The sequence below is a fragment of the Labeo rohita genome, chromosome 21, assembly GCF_022985175.1.
Source record: "Labeo rohita strain BAU-BD-2019 chromosome 21, IGBB_LRoh.1.0, whole genome shotgun sequence".
NCBI lineage: Eukaryota > Metazoa > Chordata > Actinopteri > Cypriniformes > Cyprinidae > Labeo > Labeo rohita.
Window position 1 is genome coordinate 16,691,583 of NC_066889.1, and position 20,175 is coordinate 16,711,757.

At 34.2% G+C, this 20,175-nt stretch overlaps 2 protein-coding genes across 3 annotated transcripts; both read left to right on the forward strand.

The window, feature by feature from the left end:
- The first annotated feature begins 51 nt into the window (after positions 1–51).
- On the forward strand, positions 52–6,871 carry slc35f2 (solute carrier family 35 member F2). The gene is made up of 9 exons (XM_051093285.1): positions 52–164; positions 1,799–1,931; positions 2,009–2,181; positions 2,375–2,502; positions 2,605–2,764; positions 3,042–3,198; positions 5,492–5,544; positions 5,660–5,814; positions 6,091–6,871. The coding sequence occupies exons 2-9, from the start codon at positions 1,816–1,818 to the stop codon at positions 6,340–6,342; spliced, it is 1,194 nt and encodes a 397-aa protein (XP_050949242.1). The 5' UTR covers positions 52–164; positions 1,799–1,815; the 3' UTR covers positions 6,343–6,871.
- A 1,450-nt stretch (positions 6,872–8,321) lies between these two features.
- elmod1 (ELMO/CED-12 domain containing 1) lies at positions 8,322–19,604 on the forward strand. Of its 2 annotated transcripts, none has more exons than XM_051093668.1 (11): positions 8,322–8,469; positions 8,897–8,970; positions 10,292–10,437; positions 10,556–10,584; positions 12,039–12,136; positions 12,243–12,372; positions 12,511–12,644; positions 14,088–14,156; positions 14,843–14,893; positions 15,272–15,405; positions 17,275–19,604. In XM_051093668.1, the coding sequence occupies exons 2-11, from the start codon at positions 8,954–8,956 to the stop codon at positions 17,448–17,450; spliced, it is 984 nt and encodes a 327-aa protein (XP_050949625.1). In that variant the 5' UTR covers positions 8,322–8,469; positions 8,897–8,953; the 3' UTR covers positions 17,451–19,604. The 2 variants fall into 2 exon arrangements, with proteins under 2 accessions (XP_050949625.1, XP_050949626.1); XM_051093669.1 differs by lacking the exon at positions 8,322–8,469 and adding an exon at positions 8,472–8,608.
- The last annotated feature ends 571 nt before the right edge of the window (positions 19,605–20,175 follow it).

The window sequence follows — 20,175 nt, forward strand, 5'->3', positions numbered from 1 at the left end:
TACTAAAGAGGAAGTACATTTGAGCCCCGATTGGCTGTTTGGGAAAATTGGGCGGGGCTTTAAGTACACTGAAAGCGTTTATTATTCCTCGCTTTCATTGAAAGATGATAGTGCGGATGGATTTTAGCTGATCACTACGGACATGACGGATCAATTATATTCAGGTATTTAACAGAAACTTGGTTTTATTCTTTAACTTGTAAACACGTGACATTGTGTTTCATTTTGTTTATTTTCTTAGCCTAGCTAAGAAACAGCATTGCTTACTCTTCAGAAGGTAATTAGATTTGCTTTTTGCTGTCGAGCTACACAACTTCTAACCTAAAACTCAAAATAATATTTTTTTATTAATTCGTTCATCTTATTTTGATCTCTTTGATCAAGAAACGGTTTTATCTGTTCTACATTGTCTAAAGTGCCTGACAGGTCACCACGTGCTCTGAGACTGCCGCGCTACAACCATCAGCTTCTCAGATGTTCCGCAGTTGTGGCCGAAGCACTAGTTTGCATATGTAAACAACACTCAGACTTGAGCCTAATTTATCTTTAGGCTTAGTGAATTAAAAAATAAATTGAAAGTGAATTGTAAATGCTACGTGGTGATCTTTAGTATTTTAAGTCCTATATTGTGTGTAGAGGCTTTTATATGTCTTAATCAAGTCAGTATAGGTTTCCTTTATACACTTTTAAAATTAAGACTTGTGTAGTTTAATATAACGTAAATGATGTCTCATGCTAAAATATTTAGCAGAAAACCTATAAAAGACTTGTGTTATTAAAAAAAACCTTTTTCACATATTTTAGACATTTGATTACGTCAAATGGTTGCATTCGTGAGCCACTGCCACTACCCACTGCTACTTTTACCGGAACACAACTTGTAAAATAATACTAATACAATGCCTCATTGCAGTTTTTAGTTGTAATTTTCAGTTGAAGGACAACAAGAGAAGCCAAAATGTATGTCTTCATGGCTTTCCTAGCGATAAGAAGAGGAGAAAAGAATGGGAAGCTGTCTGTGGATGCTTGAGGAAGCTTACTAAAGACCCATGTCTTTGTTCTCACCACTTTAGACCTAACGCCTTTGAGACATTTAGTAGACCGCAGCTCCTAAAAGAGCTTGCAAATGACAGAAACAAGAAACGCTAGATGCCATCCTGGCAGGATGTAAACATGTCAACGCTTGTAATGATGCCGCGTCCACTGAGTTTCTCATTGGGGATTTCACTCGAAATCTGGGGGCGTTTAAATTCCTTGTGGGGAAAATCGAATATAAGGCATTTGGTTTAAGCCTACGCTTATATCCATCGCCACCTGTAAGCTCTTTTAGTAGCTGTGATCATCTTATCAGTATTTTATTTTCTGAAATGTGTGGTAAAAATAGCAACAGGTTGTGCCAGTAGCTCACCAAGTGTAACCATTTCACGTCATAATGGCGCCCCCCCATAGTTCAAAATGTGTATAAAACAAAGTGGATTTTTAAATAATGTAAATCTTTCATGGGTATTCCACTACATATTTCAGTAAGAGACATTATTTGCATTATACTAAGCTATACAAGTCTTGCATTGGCGAGTATTTAGAAAAAGCTATTTTCCTTTTGATTTTATGACCTTTAAGTGACATTTAACAAGCAATGGTATTTTTTTTAATTAAAGAGGCCCACCTGAGGTCAGCATTATAGTGCATAAATTCCTTAAGAGATTAAGATTATTTCCACCATTAATCACTAGATGTTACCCGACATCAAAGCCTGTGACTTTCACTGAATTTTGTCTCATTTCTCTGGATTTTCTAGGTCTCTGTGTGTAAAACATGGATCGTGAGGCGGGCGAGAACTCCTTTGAACATGGAAGTTTGGGAACTCTCAGTCGCTGGGGGAGATTTCTTTGCGGTCCACGGAATCTCACCTTTAAAGATGTGTTTACATGGTATGTTACAGATCTCTTTGTTTTGAAAGTTGCTTTTAAGTTACAATAGTCAAATTGATGGTAAATTGTTCCTACAGGCAGCTCTGCAAAACTATTGCAATGGGTCAAGCCCTGTCGATGCTGATATGTGGAACGGCGGTTACGTGTCAGTATTTGGCAGATGCTGGGGTGGAAACACCAATGCTGCAAAGCTTTCTCAATTACACCTTGCTGCTGCTCACCTATACTTTAGTGTTAGCCTTCAGAAGAGGTTGGTTGATCACTGCTTTTATCAGATGATTAAAAGAGCAGAATATTATATCCATAACCATGCTTACCATGCTTTTAGATAAACTTCATGCATTGCTGATCTTATAGATTAAAGTCTTTAAATTATTTATTGATTCTTCTGAATTAAAATATGGCATATTTTGCTGGATTAATCCCTTTTTTTTATAATTTAGGTGAAAATAACATTGTTAAAATTCTAAAAACAAAGTGGTGGAAGTATTTTCTGATGGCTCTTACGGATGTGGAAGCCAATTACACAGTTGTGAAGGCATACCAGTTCACTACCCTCACAAGTATACAGGTAAGAATTTTTTTTTTCCTTTTTAGTTGCTTTTGAGCCTAATAACGCACACATTTTAATATAATAACTTTGAGGTAGTAAAATAACTGTAATGTGTTGTAGCTGCTGGACTGCTTTGTGATCCCGGTTCTGATGGTGCTCTCATGGATCTTCTTGAAAACTCGCTACAGACCATTGCATTTTATAGCTGTGGCTGTGTGCTTACTTGGAGTTGGTGCAATGGTGGGAGCAGATCTGCTGGCAGGGAGAGACCAAGGCTCAAGTAAGTACTTTATTTCCTTTAAATTATACCTTGCTTGGCTTTAATATACTTTTCTATATATTCTTTTGTTTTGCTTCTCATGAATCATTTGCCACAACCCGAGGGTATTTTTGTGCTGTTATAAAAGATAAAATTATATAAAAAGAGGACCACTAAAGAAGCTACATGAAGAATTTATCATAGACTGGTTTTTGTTGCTTGAAATGTCATCATCTTGCACAAAAATAAATCTCTGTGGCTCTGTTTCTTGGGTTTTTGTGTGTCTCTGTCACTGCAGGTAGTCATGTGTTGTTGGGGGATGGACTGGTGCTAGTCAGTGCTGCTCTGTACGCAGTGTCTAACGTCTGTCAGGAATACACAGTGAAAAACCTGAGCAGGGTGGAGTTCTTGGGCATGATGGGACTCTTTGGGACACTCATCAGTGGTGTGCAGATGTAAGTTTTATGTCCACCATCTCATTTTCTAAGTGAAATGCACCCACCATGAGACAAAGCCCTGTTTTTGAGAGGCTACAGTATCTATACAGTATACAGCTCTAATACAAGATACACAACTTTTATATGGTCCTGTCAAGCAGACATGAACATGACGAATAGGACATGTGGCTTGCATGGTTAAATGACAGTGCTGTTATCACTTAGGGTGTACTCACTTTTGTTACCAGCAAGTTCCATTTCTATAGTATAGTTCCTTAAGAACATATACTAAAAACGTTGCTGAAATTTGATGGGTGTACTCCCTTTTGTGAGACACTGTATATGTGCACTACCATTCAAAAGTTTGTGGTGAGTAAGATTTTCTTTCTTTCTTTCTTTTTTTTTTTTTTTTTTTTTTTGCTTTAAGAGCTTTCTGACGTTCAAGGCCCAGAAAGGTAGTAAGGACATCATTAAAGACCTATTATACCCTTTTTACAAGATGTAATATAAGTTTCAGGTGTTTCAGCTCAAAATCCTCCACAGATCATTTATTATATCATTTTGAAAATGCCTATTTTGAGTGGAAGCAGAAACACGCTGTTTTTCATGTGTCTCTCTTTAAATCCAAATGAGCTGCTTCTCCCCGCCCCAGCTGTGCCTTTACAGCTCGTTCTTCAAATACTCTGCCAAAAAACATCTGTTTGGTTTTGACTATTATGTCTGTCGTGCTGAAATCATGTGTTTTGAACGATATTAGTTGAAACTTCTGATATACGTTTTTCTGAGCGCACGCACGCACACAGAAAGTGGCTTAGTAGTAAACTAAGCTCTTTCATGACAACTCTCGGAGGGATTAGCATGGTAATGTACATGACAATGTTAATGTATTTGGTCTTGGCGGAATAGATCTGCTATGCTGCTCCGGCAGAGCAAGTACTGAGACTTGCTTCTGCCAATACATCCATAACATGCTGCTGTGAGCTTGAAGAAACACTGCTGCTGCACATAAATAACCTCCATATATCATAAAGGAATCACCTTGTAGCAGATCTGTACAGGTGGGGCTGGGGGAGGTGCAGGGTTTCTGAAGCAAGCTGCATAACTGCTACAGCAAGCACTAGTCACACATTTGAATGTTAAGCAGCAAGTTCATTGGCTACCGATAGAGGAGAGAACCAATCAGCTGTGCCATGTACTGTAAAAAAACAATTTGTTGAGTCAACTTAAAATAATTTGTAACCTGGCTGCCTTAAAATTTTAAGTTCAGTCAACTCAAAACAAGTTTATTCAACTTGAAATGTTAAATTATACTAAGTGACAACCTAGATTTTTGATTTGAATCAACTTAAAATTTTAAGGCAGCTGGGTTACTTACCCATCTGTTAAGTTTAGCAAACACAAATATCTAAATTGTTACTTAGTACAACTTAACATTTTAAGTTGACTAAACGTATTTTAGTTGACTGAACTTAAAATTTTAAGGCAGCAGGGTAAAAATTATTTTAAGCTGACTCAACAAATTGTGTTTTTTATTTTTTAGTGTGTGTCAGATTGAGGTAGACCTATCAGACTGCTTCATCAGTTTCATGGCAAAACTTTGTATTTCTCTTTCATGTCTTATTGCACTTAAACTGTCAAATACACACAAGTTTATGTTAAAAACACATGAGTTACAAAAACAGTTATATCTGTAAAGGTAAATGGCTAGAAAAGAAATTGCATGTGTATATTAGATCTGTGTGGCAGCAGCGTAATATACAGTAAATAAATCAATAAATCCACTGCTCTCTTGTCTCCTCTGAGGCTAGGATTCTAAATAGTGTTCTGTGCTCGTCTGTGCAGCAAACGACAGAACAGTTAGCATGCTTTGCTTGAACTTTTGCCATGGCGTTAGAACTGGTACACTGTTGTCGCGTGGGTGGAAACATCTTATTAATATATAAAATTTATTATTATATAATAAGATACCCTTTCTACACCACGGGGGAATGAAATCTGAGACGTTTTTCACAAGCTTGCAGAGAAAGCCTTACCAAAAATATTTACTGGGTTGTTCTTTTTCACGTTGTCTGGGATGGTAGATGCACCGGCACCTGATTATAGCATTTAAACATGAATATGTAAATTGTAGTAATATCTCACAATATTACTGTTTTTACTGTATTTATGAAATGCAGCCTTTGTGTGCATAAGAGAGCTCTTTCAAAAACGTTAAAAATCTTACACACCCCAAACTTTTTAACAGTAGTTCCTATGTAAGTCATTAGCCCTAGTTGATTTTTTTGTGTGAACTATGTTTTTTATTTTAAAGGGCTATACTTGAATCCAAAGCTATACCTGCCATCAGTTGGAACTGGACAAACTGTGAGTAACTCTAAGTTTCATTTTCAATATTATCTAGTCATCATTTAAATGGAATTCCAATAAATGTATGTAGTATCCAATAAATACTCTAAATACCTGTATGTTTTCTTTGTAGGCCTGCTCTTTGTTGCATATACTCTGTGCATGTACGGGCTGTACAGTTTCATGCCTATAGTGGTAAAGATGACCAGTGCCACAGCTGTGAACCTCTCACTGCTGACTGCCGACCTCTTCAGTCTCTTCTGTGGCATCTTCCTATTTCACTACAATGTGAGTAGAAAGATTACATTTTCAGAAAATCAATAAAAATTCCAGGACAAAAGAAAAGATTAAAACATTTTCCAATATCGTCATCACAGTCCTCTTGCAAAATGATAATTGGCCAGGGGTGTTGACATTTGGAGTGGCTGCATTGATTTTTGATATGTGGACAAGTGTTTTATACAATAAATCTTTTAATGATATAGTTTTACCTTCTAAGAAGCTTGGTCATATTGATTCTTCAGTTTCTGACATGTTTTTGAAACTTTCATTCTTTCTTCACAGTTCTCAGGCCTGTACATTGTGTCTTTTGTGGTCATCACGCTTGGTTTCATCATGTTCAACATCGTACCGACCCACACAGCAGATCAGTTGTATTCTACTAATGACAGAGCGTATCATCTTGCTTCATCTACGGATGTCCAACAAGATGGAGACGTTGTAGTAGACTGGCTGCAAAAGGAAGGACAAGTGAATCAGGACAGGATAGGATCCAGTCACAGAGCACATTGCAACGGGTTCTGTTCCCAGATATAAAGCTCTACAATGTAGAGTACAGTACTGAATTTTACATATTTGCCTTAGAAGGGTCTATATTTTTGCCAAAGGCAGTGTTTAATCTGTTATTTATGGATTTTAAATCCACTTTAGTGTGCCTTGAGTCTCTCTCTTTTTTTTTTTTTTTTAAATTTACACCAGTTTGCATATAAATGTTATTTAAATATGCTGAGACTGAAGGTCAGACACACACACAAAAAAACTGTCATCATGCACTAAAATGATCTGTACATTACTAACATCTCTAAGAGGTGCTAACATCTAAATTCCACATAAGATGCTGCTTCCAGTATGATTACTTTTATTAACATTCTTTATCTAACACTTGTGTGTTATTTTTATGAGTTACGAAATGGCTACAAAACTGTAGATCAAACATAACTTTAGATGAAATGGATTTATTCTGCTTTTCATAGTCAACTTGTTACATGTATTATTAGTACTGAATGTTTTTATATGTTTGTTTCTGTTTTATGTATTAACATTTGAGAATTGTTTATTTTTGACCATTAAAAGTGGTTTTATCATTCATAGTTAATCTATAATAGTAGTATTTGTTAAATCCATGATGGATTCTAACTTCCATTTGGGTGCTTTCGGATTAAAAAGACTGAATTCAAAAGCTTTTCAATATAACTAAAAATGTGCGCAGGTTTAACGTTATATTATCCGCTTGGATAATGTTAATTTGACTAGAAACATCAGAGACTGTTTAAAAAAAAAAAAGGTTACGAATTATTGGTAATATGTCTAATAGGGCATTCGTCTTCGTCTAAATTCATCTTGATATATTCATTTTGTGATTCCAGAAGTTTCAAGAAATGCATGTTAGTATAATAGTTTTTGAAACAATTTTATTGTATTGAGCAGTTTCTAGCATTTTCATTTAGACTACAATTGTATTGATATATTTATAATAATTAATTAACAGAATAGTTTACCCAAAAATGAAAATTCTGTCATTAATTACTCACCTTCGTGTTGTTACAAACCTGTAAGACCTTCGTTCATCTTCAGAACACAAATTAAGATTTTTGATGAAATCTGAGAGCTTCTGACCCTACATATACCGCAACACAACTACCACATTCAAGACCCAGAAAGGTAGTAAGGACATCGTTAAAATAGTCCATGTGACATCGGTTTAACGGTAACATTATGCAGCTACGGGAATACTTTTTGTGTGCAAAGAAAATAAAAATAAAGATTTTATTGAACAATTTCTTCTCTTCTACGCATGCGTAGACTCTGGATGTGCTGCGCCTTGTGTAGAAAGGTGAACGTTGTACAGAAAGCCTGACTAGCAATTTTTTGCCCAGCCTTACTTATTTAAACCAGAATATATGGAAGAACTAAGAGACATGGACTTTCTATGTCAGATGCCGGCTCTTGCATTAGCAGCTCCACACGCATCCATCTTGGTACTCTCGTGAATGTGCACCTAAGATACGGAAGAAAAGAAACTGTTAAAGAAAGTTGTTATTTTAGTTTTCTTTGAACACATAAAGTATTCTTACACCTTCATAACATTAAGGTTGAACAATTGATGTCACATAGATTATTTTATCAATGTCCTTACTAGCTTTCTGTGCCTTGAACGTGGTAGTTGCGTTGCTGTCAATGCAGGGTAAGAACGTTCTCGGATTTCATCAAAAATATCTTAATTTGTGTTCCGAAGATGAACAAAGGTCTTACGGGTTTGGAACGACATGAGAGTGAATAATTAATGATGTAATTTTTACTTTTGGGTGAGCTATACCTTAAAATAACAGCAAGTCATCCTGGAACCCCCTTGAAAGTTTGAGGCCCACAGTAGAATTTCTTTATGAAACCCCCAGTGTTCCAAACCCTGGTTTTAGAACAGCAAATTACAAATTATGGAAAAACAATTTTATAAAACTCTATGTATGAGTTGTGCTTTTATGTAAAGGAGTAAGAGGTCTTCTGGGGTCTTTCCGCCGCCGTGCGGCACAGCAGCGCTGCATTGCGATGCTCTGAAGCGCCCGCCCTCCCTAATTCACATGCTCATCATGGAGGAATAACAGGTACCTGCTTTACAGAGAGAGGAGGACAGGCTTATTCCCATTCCCAGCGACATCTTGAAACGTATGTTCTTGTAATTTATTTATCTTTTATCAGATACACTGATGTATTATTTCATACGTTGTTTTCACACGAACATGTGTGGTGTAGAATAGAAAACAGCGCAGAAGAACACCTACTGCAAGATGAAATAGTCTCGACGGTAAATGACTCCGATTGTCAGTATTATATAACCTGTAATATTTTAATTTATCATAAACGGCTCATCTATCATAAAACAACGCGTCAGATATTTAATATGCGAAGGTGGATGTGTAGACCTTATGCTGGTTGTTGAAGCAGTTGCCCACGGCAACGTCTTAATCCGCCTAACGCCACACTGACGACCTCAAGACATATTGTAGCTATTTGTATCCACGGAAGCTGAATGCAATACAACGATTAAATAAAGATACACTGTGGTTTTTATTTTGAATTATGTTTTGTGCAGGTAGTCAGACCATCCGCGAATGTGAGTTATACTGTTGTAGCAAAGCAGACAATCGCGATGAAGCATTTCCTGAGGTAAGTACGTCTGTAGTGCTTCATCTAATAGTGACATATCGCTTTTTATTGCTTAGAAGCTGAAATGTTTTCATTTTCCATTTTTAAAAATGAACATTAATTCACCGTTGATTTATTTTAGTGCATGCTTTGTGGTATGGCCCAATTATTTCATGGATGTGGAAACAAAAACATAAGCGAAATAATTATTTATTAATCTTATCAGGTCATCTTCCTAGACAGAAACAAAAGATTATATTAAAATATATATAATCAGATATGATCGTTATTATGGAGCATAGCCTACTTTTATATATAGACTAATCTTTAGTATTATCTAATGAAAAATTAATAAACACATAGGCTAATTATTAGAGTTATTATTTTTAATTATTCTATTATATATTTAGAAAATACTAAAAAATGAAAATGTCAATAACTGATAAATACCTTTTAATTAACAATCCCCTGTTGAGTCGCCCCCTGCCTTTCAGTTTTAGGTGCTTTCCTATCAGCCACTCCTCTTAATTATGTTGTTTACAATAAATTATGTTGAAAGGTTCCAAACCTAATAGGAGGTTATGCAATATCATAACTGGTTATTATTAAAGTCTTGGAAAATTGAATTACCTTCAGGACACGTCACTTCTATTCAACAGCTTTGATAAACAATAACACCTTTTTTACAAAACCACAGGTTTGATTGCAAATTCATTTCATGCCGATGGGGAGGCGAGTCTATCCTGTGAGCAGTAACTCTCAACATAATCAGCAACCGGATTCAAACAGGTTTATTCTTAGTCCAGTGCATTTCCTGTAGTCAATTAGACTGCAGTTAGATTAGTGTATATTGTAGATGGATGGATTCATCCATGCACTGATTCAAAATAGACGCATGTAGTAGATAGACATGTTAGTAAGTATGAATACATACTGCTTGATACAAACCTGTTTAAAGTATAACACTTTTAAAATTATATTTCACTTTCATCACGCAGAACTTTGTAGAACTGTGACCCATTTCATCATTGTGGCCCACTTATCTCTGTCTCGAATCACAGTATACTTTCTACAATAGGGATTAAGCCTAGCTTTTGTAGACATCAGACTATTACAAGAGAAAAATAATGTGCATTTCTTTTTGAACAGCTCGACTGTGTTCATGGGAAACACACATCTGTTGGTTATTCATTTCTGGTTTAGAGTAAATATAATGGGCTTTCAAAATACCTCAGTGAGTGGTACACTTTATTCTGGGACAGAATACACAGGTGTATTAGGCCTATCAGTAATGGACTTGTGTCGTTTTATTCAGGCCTCTCTATTTCTCTGAATCTTCTAGGGTACTGACCCAGTTACTGGTGTTCCTTTACTGTAAGTGTTTGTGGCGGGGCCTGAAGTTTGTCATCAGGAAGTTGACTGGACGATGTGAGCTTCAACGCATCTGTTACAATAACAAACCTGGCGCTCGCAGGACGCTCAAGATTGGTAAATACTATCAGTGAATTTAGTGGTACATCTACAGCAAAACAAATATACTATATCTGTAACCTGGCTGTACATGGGGATATTTTGATATTATTTTATGTTTGTTTTCATTTCACAGAATCCTCACTCAAATGCTCTAAACATGAGGTGAGTCATGATGAGGTTTATGATTTTTTTTTAAAATTTATCATATATATTTTATTATTGTTTTTTATTTAAAAATTTTTATGTATATATTTAGTAATATTATTAAATGGTATGTATTTTGCGATTTTATGTATGTAGTATTATTAAGATATTATTACATTATTTATTAATATTTTGCTTATAATAGCTTTTATTTTTTTATGTTTTAGTTTCATTTTAATTTTAAATTAAGTTTTAGTCATTTTGTTATCTTTTAATATTTTTATTTAGCTTAGCTTTAGCTTTATTTAATCATTTTAGTACTTAAGCTTATTTCTGTCACTTGCCAAGGCAACATTTTTAATTCTTGTTTATGTTTTTTAAGCTTTTCATCAAACATTTGTTTAATTTTAGCATTATTTCATTAAAAATTATTAAAATTATCATTTGATACTTTCAGTTTTAGTTTACAATAATAACACTAATTATAAACTGATTTAAAGGGATAGTTCACCCAAAAATGAAAATTACCCCATGATTTACTCACCCTCAAGCCATTCTAGATGTTATATGACCTTCTTCTTTCAGGTCAGTGCAATTGGAGTTATATTAAAAAATGTCCTGGCTCTTCCAAGCTTTATAATGGCAATAAATGGGTGTTGAGATTTTGAAGACCAATGAAGTACATCCATCCATCATAAAAAGTACTCAACATGGCACGGGGGGGTTAATAAAAGCCTTCTTAAGTGAATTGATGCAAATATCCATATTTAAAGCTTTATAAATCTCTAGTTTCTGCTAACTTTTGTACACACGTTCACAAGAGAGTGGCGTTCCAGCGGATGATGTAAGGATCAAGTTTTGTTTACAGCAAAGGAAAACCGGTCTCCTTTTCACTTACATCAAAATCCTCTGACATTTTTCTTTAAAAATCCTCACTTTGTAATTTGTGACCGGTGTTTTGTTTTGCTTTCTTCACTGCGCTTCAGTGTTCGTCACCACATTCTCCTACACCCTACATCATCCGCTGGAAAGCCACTTTTTTGTGAATGTGTGAATGACAGTTAGCGGAAATTAGACATTATGGTTTATAAAGTTATGAATATGGATATTTTTCTTACACAAACACATCGATTTGCTTCAGAGGGCCTTTATTAACCCCCCGGAGCCATGTGGAGTATACTCTATGATGGATGGATGCACTTTATTGGACTTAAAAATCTCAACAGCCATTCACTGTCATTATAAAGCTTAGAAAAAATAACCAAGAAAATTTTTAATATAAGTCTGATTTTATTTGTGTCTGAAAGAACAAAGTCATGAACGCCTAGCATGATGGGGTAATTTTCATTTTTGGGTGAACTATCCCTTTAAACTACAAGAAGGCAAAATATTTTACATACTGCATTATGCTATTTTATGTATAGTAGTTAATAACTGACCACTCTTTTCTTTCAATTACTGTATCTTCATAGCTTTTGCAGTCTGCCATCAATGTTCACCCTGATTCTGTGGAAAAGACTATTGATGATATAATGTCCCTGAAAAAGATCAACCTTGACACGAACCCACAGTAAGGACCCCATCATTTGCTGATACACCATATGCATTTACAGATAAGCTCTCTCTTAGGATCTTACTTTTTGAGCACCTATGTTGTATTTATTTTCTTTTCCCAGGCTTGGCATCTCTCTCCAGGCTTGCCTGCTCCAGATCGTGGGTTACCGAAACCTAGTAGTGGAGGTGGAGAAGCTGCGTAGAGAGCCGTATGATTGTGAAAACCCAGCACATGAGGAGATGCTCATGAAGGTATTAGCAGTAACTCACTATTAGTGGTTGCCAGCCTTTTGATGGGCAGTTACAATTCACAACGTAGCATAGCCTCTTGGCCATAGCACCACTGTCTGTAATAGTGATGCCTTTCTCAAATATCTTTTTACTCACCAGCTGTGGAAGGAACTCCGTCCTGATTCTCCTCTCTCTGGACGCATCTCAAAGCAATGGTGTGAGATTGGTTTCCAAGGAAACGACCCCAAGACTGATTTCAGGGGCATGGGTCTCCTGGGCTTGCACAATCTACTGTGAGTAGAGAATCTGCTGAAATTAAATCAGGATGAAAACATTAGATCATTATAGTCATTTAAATATATGTATGTAAGGGGAATTTTGTTATCTACATCATACCAGATCTTAGTTTTATTCCAAAACATTGTGTGTCTTTGCTGTCTAGTAACTAGAACAGCTACCTTCTATAGAAACATCTTAACCATCATTTGAACCTCATAAAAGATAAATGTAAAATATTTTGACGCTATTATTTTGAAGCTAACAACACCATAATAGGCTAAACATTAAATACATAGCTTACATTGTGTAAAATACATTTTTGAATTACACTAAACTACTTTTTACCAGTTAGCGATAGACTTTGACATTAGCATGTTGCAAATCTAACAACACCATACTTAAATAGCCCACATAACATACATTAGATATTTTTATCACTACTTTTTACTAATGAATGAAATAAATGTATTTATAATCAATATTTTGTTTGCCTTCTTAGATTTTTCCTTGAGCTTTTTGCAATTACATGAAACACCATGTCAGGAACACACTTACTGTATGTGGCCTTAAAATGCAGTCTACACAGGCAGATCACTTTTTTAAAGGGGTCATCGGATGCTAAGTTCACTTTTTCATGTTTTTTGAACATTAATGTGTGTTGGCAGTGTATGTACAAATCTACCCTATAATGACAAAAATCTATGCAATGGTTTTTAACTAATCTGTAAAAATAATATCCCCTTTTTCAAATCGAGCCATTCTCAGATGCCTGTCGGTGTGTCGCTCCCACGATAGTTGATTGACATGAGCGTCTTACCTCAGATCAGCTGTTACAGTCCGACCTCCATTGTTTTGATGCCAGAGCAGGGATGTAAGTTAGACAAGAATATCTCAGATTGAGCGATTGAGGTGTTGTGTTGCTAGATGTAATAATGAACATAGTGGTCGTCATTTACTCCCGACATCTGAGTCGCTGAAGATGCAGTGGATTACGTTTGTTTGTGAAGGGAATGTGGCTCCCGATCTACATATATCCGTCTATGTTCGCACGAATCATTCGTGATCCAGCTTCACTTACAGCAGAAGTGAGTATAAGGGTTTTTTAATGAATCTTTGCGATCGCCTTTCCTAATAACGTGCTACTTAGTAAGTTTAGCGGCTAAACGTGGCTAAAGTAAACAGGCTCGTCACTCCACAGAGAGAAGAGAGGGGCGGGGCAAGCAGAGCTCATTTGCATTTAAAGGAACAATCCCTCAGAATGAGATGATTTTTGCAGAGCTCATTAAAAAAGGTAAAAAGGGTGTTGTTTTACACAACCACTGAGAATTTTTAACCACAGTATATTATAGACTTTTCATTAAGACCCAAAGGATTAAATCAGCTTGTGGAAAATGGGCATCCGATGACCCCTTTAACAGAACAATTCAGTGGCTAATTTTCCCTTTTTTGATTTGCAGGTATTTTGCAGAGCATGACAAAGCCACTGCTCTCCAAGTTCTTCACGACTCCCTGCAGCCCAAACACAGGTCAGCTCCATCAGATAGTCCTCTTCGGTGGTTCATACATACAAACTACTGTATCTACTCGGTTATGGTACATTTTTATATCAAAAAGTAAGCTTTAAGACACATTTAAGCTTTAAACACACATTAGCAAACATGCACTAAAGGAAAACACAGCATCAGGATCTAGAGTGTAGTTTCCCAGAAAGCTCTTATCAGTGTATTGCTTTATACTGTGTGTGCATACCATGTTTATTTTAACAGGTGCTTTTTGTCATGCCGTGCAATTGATCACACCTTCAGCATGCTCTGTCACCATCATGCACATCATGCACCCACACATTCCTTTTTTTCTGTTCCTGCTTCTTTTTTATTCCCATCACTGTCATACACAGGAACGTTTTCAAAGAAGAAGCCAGGTACTACATCTTTTCTCTCTCAGTAAGAAATTCATTTGATCATTTTGCCTCAATCTAATGGCTGTATTTTTTGTTGTTGTTGTTATTTTTTAAACTCAAAACATCCAACCTCACCTCACTCTAAACACAAGGCATTATGCTCCATTTTAATGTTGGTTAGTAGCCGTGAATGCTTTCTCTTTTCTCCAGTGAATCTCACGTGTGTAATTGTCGTTGTTACATTATAGTCACTGTTTAAAGACTGTGCACAGGACTGAGTGGACATGCTAACATTTTTGGTTTTTCACACAGCAAGATGAGCAAAGCTGAGTGGGACAAGAAGAAATTTGACAAAGCAATTGGGTGAGTTCAGAATATTGCAAACTACCTCAACCAAAAAGTGTGTTAAAAATAATTCTGCTGTGTGTGCAGTAGTTATTAGTAGCCGAGAGCCTGAATCCTGCTTGTGTGTCAGCACTGATGCTTTGTGTGAGGATTTGAATCAGGCTCTTCTACTTGTCATGAGCTTTCAGGATGCATTAGCTCTGATGTGTAGCGCGAAGCCTGTTCAATCACTGCACTGCTGACATGTGCACACACAGATGCAATTAAAGCATTGAACAGATGGAATCATGCAGACAAACACTGGCAGTGTTTTAAGTTTTTATAATGTTTATTTACACTAAACAAGGATTTCTTTTACTTTGCGCTTTGTGCCGACCTAAATCTTTTGTGGCGCAGATACTCCTTTGCCATAGTTGGCATAAACATCACAGACCTGGCGTATTCCCTGCTGGTGAGCGGGGCTCTGAAGACTCATCTGTACAATGTGGCACCAGAGATGCCAAGTCTAGTGCACTTCCAACAGACCTTCTGTGAGTGTTATCATAATGTCGCCATTGTTGTTATTGTGAAAATAACTCTGGTTGGCAATTTATTAAATAAAGTTACACAATTATGTAGTTATACATTCATGTAAATTATATAAGTAAAATTATTAATAAAACTACAATAACAGAGTATAGATTAAAAAATCATGTTTTTTTTTTTTTTTTTTATTGTTATCATGTTTTTATTGTTATTTTTTATTTTATCAAAATAACCCAAGTACAGTTTGATTGAGATAAATTGGAATTCACAATGAAAAAACATGATTTTTGAAAATTGATAAAAAATGATTTATCTGCAAATGAACTCTTCATATTTATTAATAACATTATTTATATAATTTACATTAAATTAAATTCCATAAAAATGACATATATTATTACTAATTATTATTATTATTATTATATATTTGCGGAAAAATTATGCAATTTATACAATTCAAATTACTGATTTTAAATTATACAATTATTGTAATAAAAATAATAATAATAAATATTAAAAATAAATACATAAAAATATTATATTTTGATCTTTCTATCTATCAATGCATCTGTATACTATATAATACATACAATATTTTTTATATTAATAACGTTATTTATATAATTTACCTAAAATTAAATTTAATAAAAGATTAAAAATATTACTACTACTACTTTTATTATTATTAATAATAATCATAATAATAAACTTAATAATAATAATAATAATAGTAATAATTTTTATATTATATATACATATATTTTTGTGCAAATACAATTTATACAATTCATTTTTTATTTTAACAAAAAAGAATATTAAAAAGAAATACATTTAAAAATATTATATTTGGATCTTTTTATCAATCTATCTATAGACACACACATACTAAAAATGATAACCAATTTTTTTAAATAAATACATAAAAAATAAAAATATTGTATCTTTTTCTATATATGTAAAATAATAATGTTATTTATTTAATTTACATAAATTAAATTTAATAAAAGAATAAAGATATTACTACTACAACAACAATAACTACTACTACTGCTAATTATCATTAATAATAACAATAATAATAATAATAATAATAAATTAATAATAATAATTTATTATATTTTTTGTGTGCAAATACAATTTTTACAATTCAAATTATTGGTTTTAAATTACTGTAAAAAATATATATATTTTGATCTTTCTATCTATCAGTCTATCTATATACACACACATACATACAATAAATGTATTTATTAATAACTTTATTTATATAATTAATGCATAAAATAAAATTCCCTGATGATAAAAAAATAATTATAATTATTTTTTAATAATAATAATTATTATTAAATGGTTATTATTATTAAATAATTATTGTTGTTATTATTAAACAGTAGTAATAATTATTATGAAATAATAATTGTTCTTATGTTGTTGTTGTCAAATATTTGTTATAAATGATACAATTATTCATTTTAAGAAAATTATATACATACAATTCTTTAAAATAAATAAAAATAAAAATATTGTGTTTTTTCCTCTATTAGTAATGTTATTCATATTATTTACATAAAATTAAATTCCATAAAAAGATTATAGATACTACTGCTACTACTAATTATTATTATTATTATTATTATTATATTTGTGGTCAAATATTGGTTTTAAATTATACAATTAATTAGGTTTATGTAAACTGTATACAGTTATTAAAAAATGATTATATACAATTAAAAATGATAAATAATTAAATGAATGAATAAATAAATTAAATATAAATAAATAAGTGAATAAAAAAATAAAATTACTGTTTATTGTTGTTTATTTCTTATTTATTTTTTGTTTTGTACGTATTAATTATTATTTATTTTTTTTAGGTTATCTGATGCAGGAGTTCCACAGGTTCTGGATTGAGGAAGATCCATGCGACATCATGGAGTTCAACCGCGTACGCACCAAGTTCCATAAGCGCGTCCTGAAGCAGCTGAAGAACCCTGACATGGCACTGTGTCCTCACTTCACTGCCTCTGACCTTCACCTGGTCAACCTGTAGCTTCTCATTCATCTCAACTCTCGTGACCTTTCACCTTCTCATCCTTAAAAAAGTCCATGTCTCATTACTGCCAACTGCTTAGCCGGTCTCTTTCTCACACATTCTCACGACAACAAGTAACTGAAGATCACCAGCACTGCTGAAGACCATGTTGATTGTACGTGCGCATGGCAACAGTGCACCACCTTACAACTTTCACACTGATTGTGATATTTACATCTGAATGTGGATGGGAGAGAGATCTCTCCCGATACGACAAAGCTCCCTATCCACCAGTAGGTAGAGCTGTTGGTACACATTGGGAAGGACAACAACCTTCAGGCGTGCCAGAATTTTCAACCCACATCCACCACAGTAGGCTGCACTGATACCAGGCACACTTAGAAACAGGTGGCCATCGTTTATATACACTATCATATGCTTTCAGAGCTGTTATATTAAAGATAAACTTTGTTTAATTATTGTGAATTACTTAAAGGAATATTCATGATACAGTACAAGTTAAACTCAATCAACAGCACTTTTGGTGTTGATGTTGATTACCACAAAAAAATTATATATATATATAAAAAATCTGTTTTACAATGCCGCACTTACAGTAGAAGCGAACTGGGCCAATTTGTAAATATTACAAAAATATCAATCTTTTCTAAGTTATTTTATAACATTTTTGGCATCACAACCCTAAAAATAATTGTAAATATGCTTATTTAAACAGATTGACAGCTCAAATAATACACACATTTTAAAAGAATTCATTTAAGTGCTTTTATTATAATATAAGCATCAAATTTCGGTTTTAAACACTGAAATTGGCCCCATTCACGTCCATTGTATGTAAGATTTTTTAATTAAAATATCACAAAACACTAGAACTGTTATATATTATGTTGGCTTGTGTACTTACATTATTCCAAATGTTTCCAAGGATGTTTAAATCCAGAGAAATAAGCAATTTTAACTAGTGGTCCGTCCTTTGTCGTTGCGTCGCCTGCCAATCACGTCATACACCCTCCATTTCCGGTTTTTTTTTGTAGACAAAAATCAAAGACGCTTTAATATGTTATTTGTTTTATCAGACAGGTGACGAACGCACAGAGTTCAACTGTGAGGATGAAGACTACAACTCCCATGATTCCACACTAGCATGGCGTCATCAAATGACGCTTTTCTTTGTTTGTTTTGAATATGCGTCATCTAGCGGCAAAAATTACACACTCGACAGGCAGAGTCGACATTATTTTTTGTGGTAATAAACGTTATCCCGCAGGTGTTGTCTGTTGAGTCTAACTTACATTGAAACTTTAACTATCCTTAAATGGAAATTATTTCAGCTTGCTGTATTTACATATCATTCGTTCAAACATCCATTATCATCACTCTCATATTCTCAATCTCATTCTTCTATCACATAGTACATAGACTACTACATGTTGCCAAGAAGCAGAGCTTAAAATCAAATATTTACTTGCCAAATATGGTAGGATAATGTGTGTTTTGTGAATGTTATCATGCAGAGCACATGATTGTTTTACAAATGTAATAGTGTTGATGTAAAAAAGAAAAACTATATGGAATGTTCCATTTTTCTGTTCTAGCACCAAAGCAATAAGTGACGTTTAGAACAGTTAGTAGAACAGTCTTGTTTTCTTTTGCACAAGTGGTGCCTCTATTGTATTATTAAGACACTAATTAGCATAATTAATGTAGAACTCTAAAGTTTAGCCCTCGGTGTGAGTATTTCACGCTTTCTATAATGCATTTTGTTGACTTTTACAGTTGTGTCAAATCACAAATGCATGATGCTTTTTTTTAAGTTTGCCCATTAACCCTTTAACACGATGGACGGTCACAGGGTTTGCATGATGATTTAGTTTTTGCCTGCAAAAAAATTGTGTTTACAGAATGTCACTTAATTTTAATGTTGTTAATCGGTGCAATGAATGTCTATGCTACTTGGCAGTGTTAAGCAGCTTCTTTTTAATAGCTATTGGTTGAACTGTGTTTCCACATGATTTTTAAATGTGTATAAAATGTCATATATTTCTCATTGCAGCACTTTTACAGAGGAGACAGAAGCACTTGCTGTACATAAAGCCTTAGAGGTGGAATACATGGAAACGTTATTAAAGCTCATCATTATGCATGGCTGAATGTTTATGTATCTGTTGGATTTTTGCGTTCTCGTTCACATGCGTAAACACTCTTCCCCGCAAAAACAATACAGGTTGCTTTGAGTTATTAGAAAATTAAACCATTGTTCTGGGGTGCTTTATAAATCATCAAACCTTAGAATAAAAGGCAGCTGGAAATGAAATGCAATTTCCATAATTTAAAAACGTAATGGATTTTTAGAATTCTAGGTAAACAGGGTTTAACTGATACAAGTTTTTTGCATCAAGTACATGTTATGGATGCGTTCAGCATGTTCAATCGTCTGCTTCCATTTTAAATAACTAAATTAAAAAATAAAAACCGATAGCTAGCTAGCTAGATAAATGATAGATAGAACAACACAACACTGGGACAAAATATGGACAAATATACCCAAATATAGGTGGTTGTTTTGATTAAATGTTAGGTTAGGTTAGATGTTTGACAAACTTCCTGGGTCGTTTTATTTAACTCAACTACCCACCTTTTTCTTGAGTAACCGATGAGCGGCGCCATGAAGGACTTTAACCGGGTTGCCAGGTTTTCACAACAAAACCTGCCCAATTGCTAA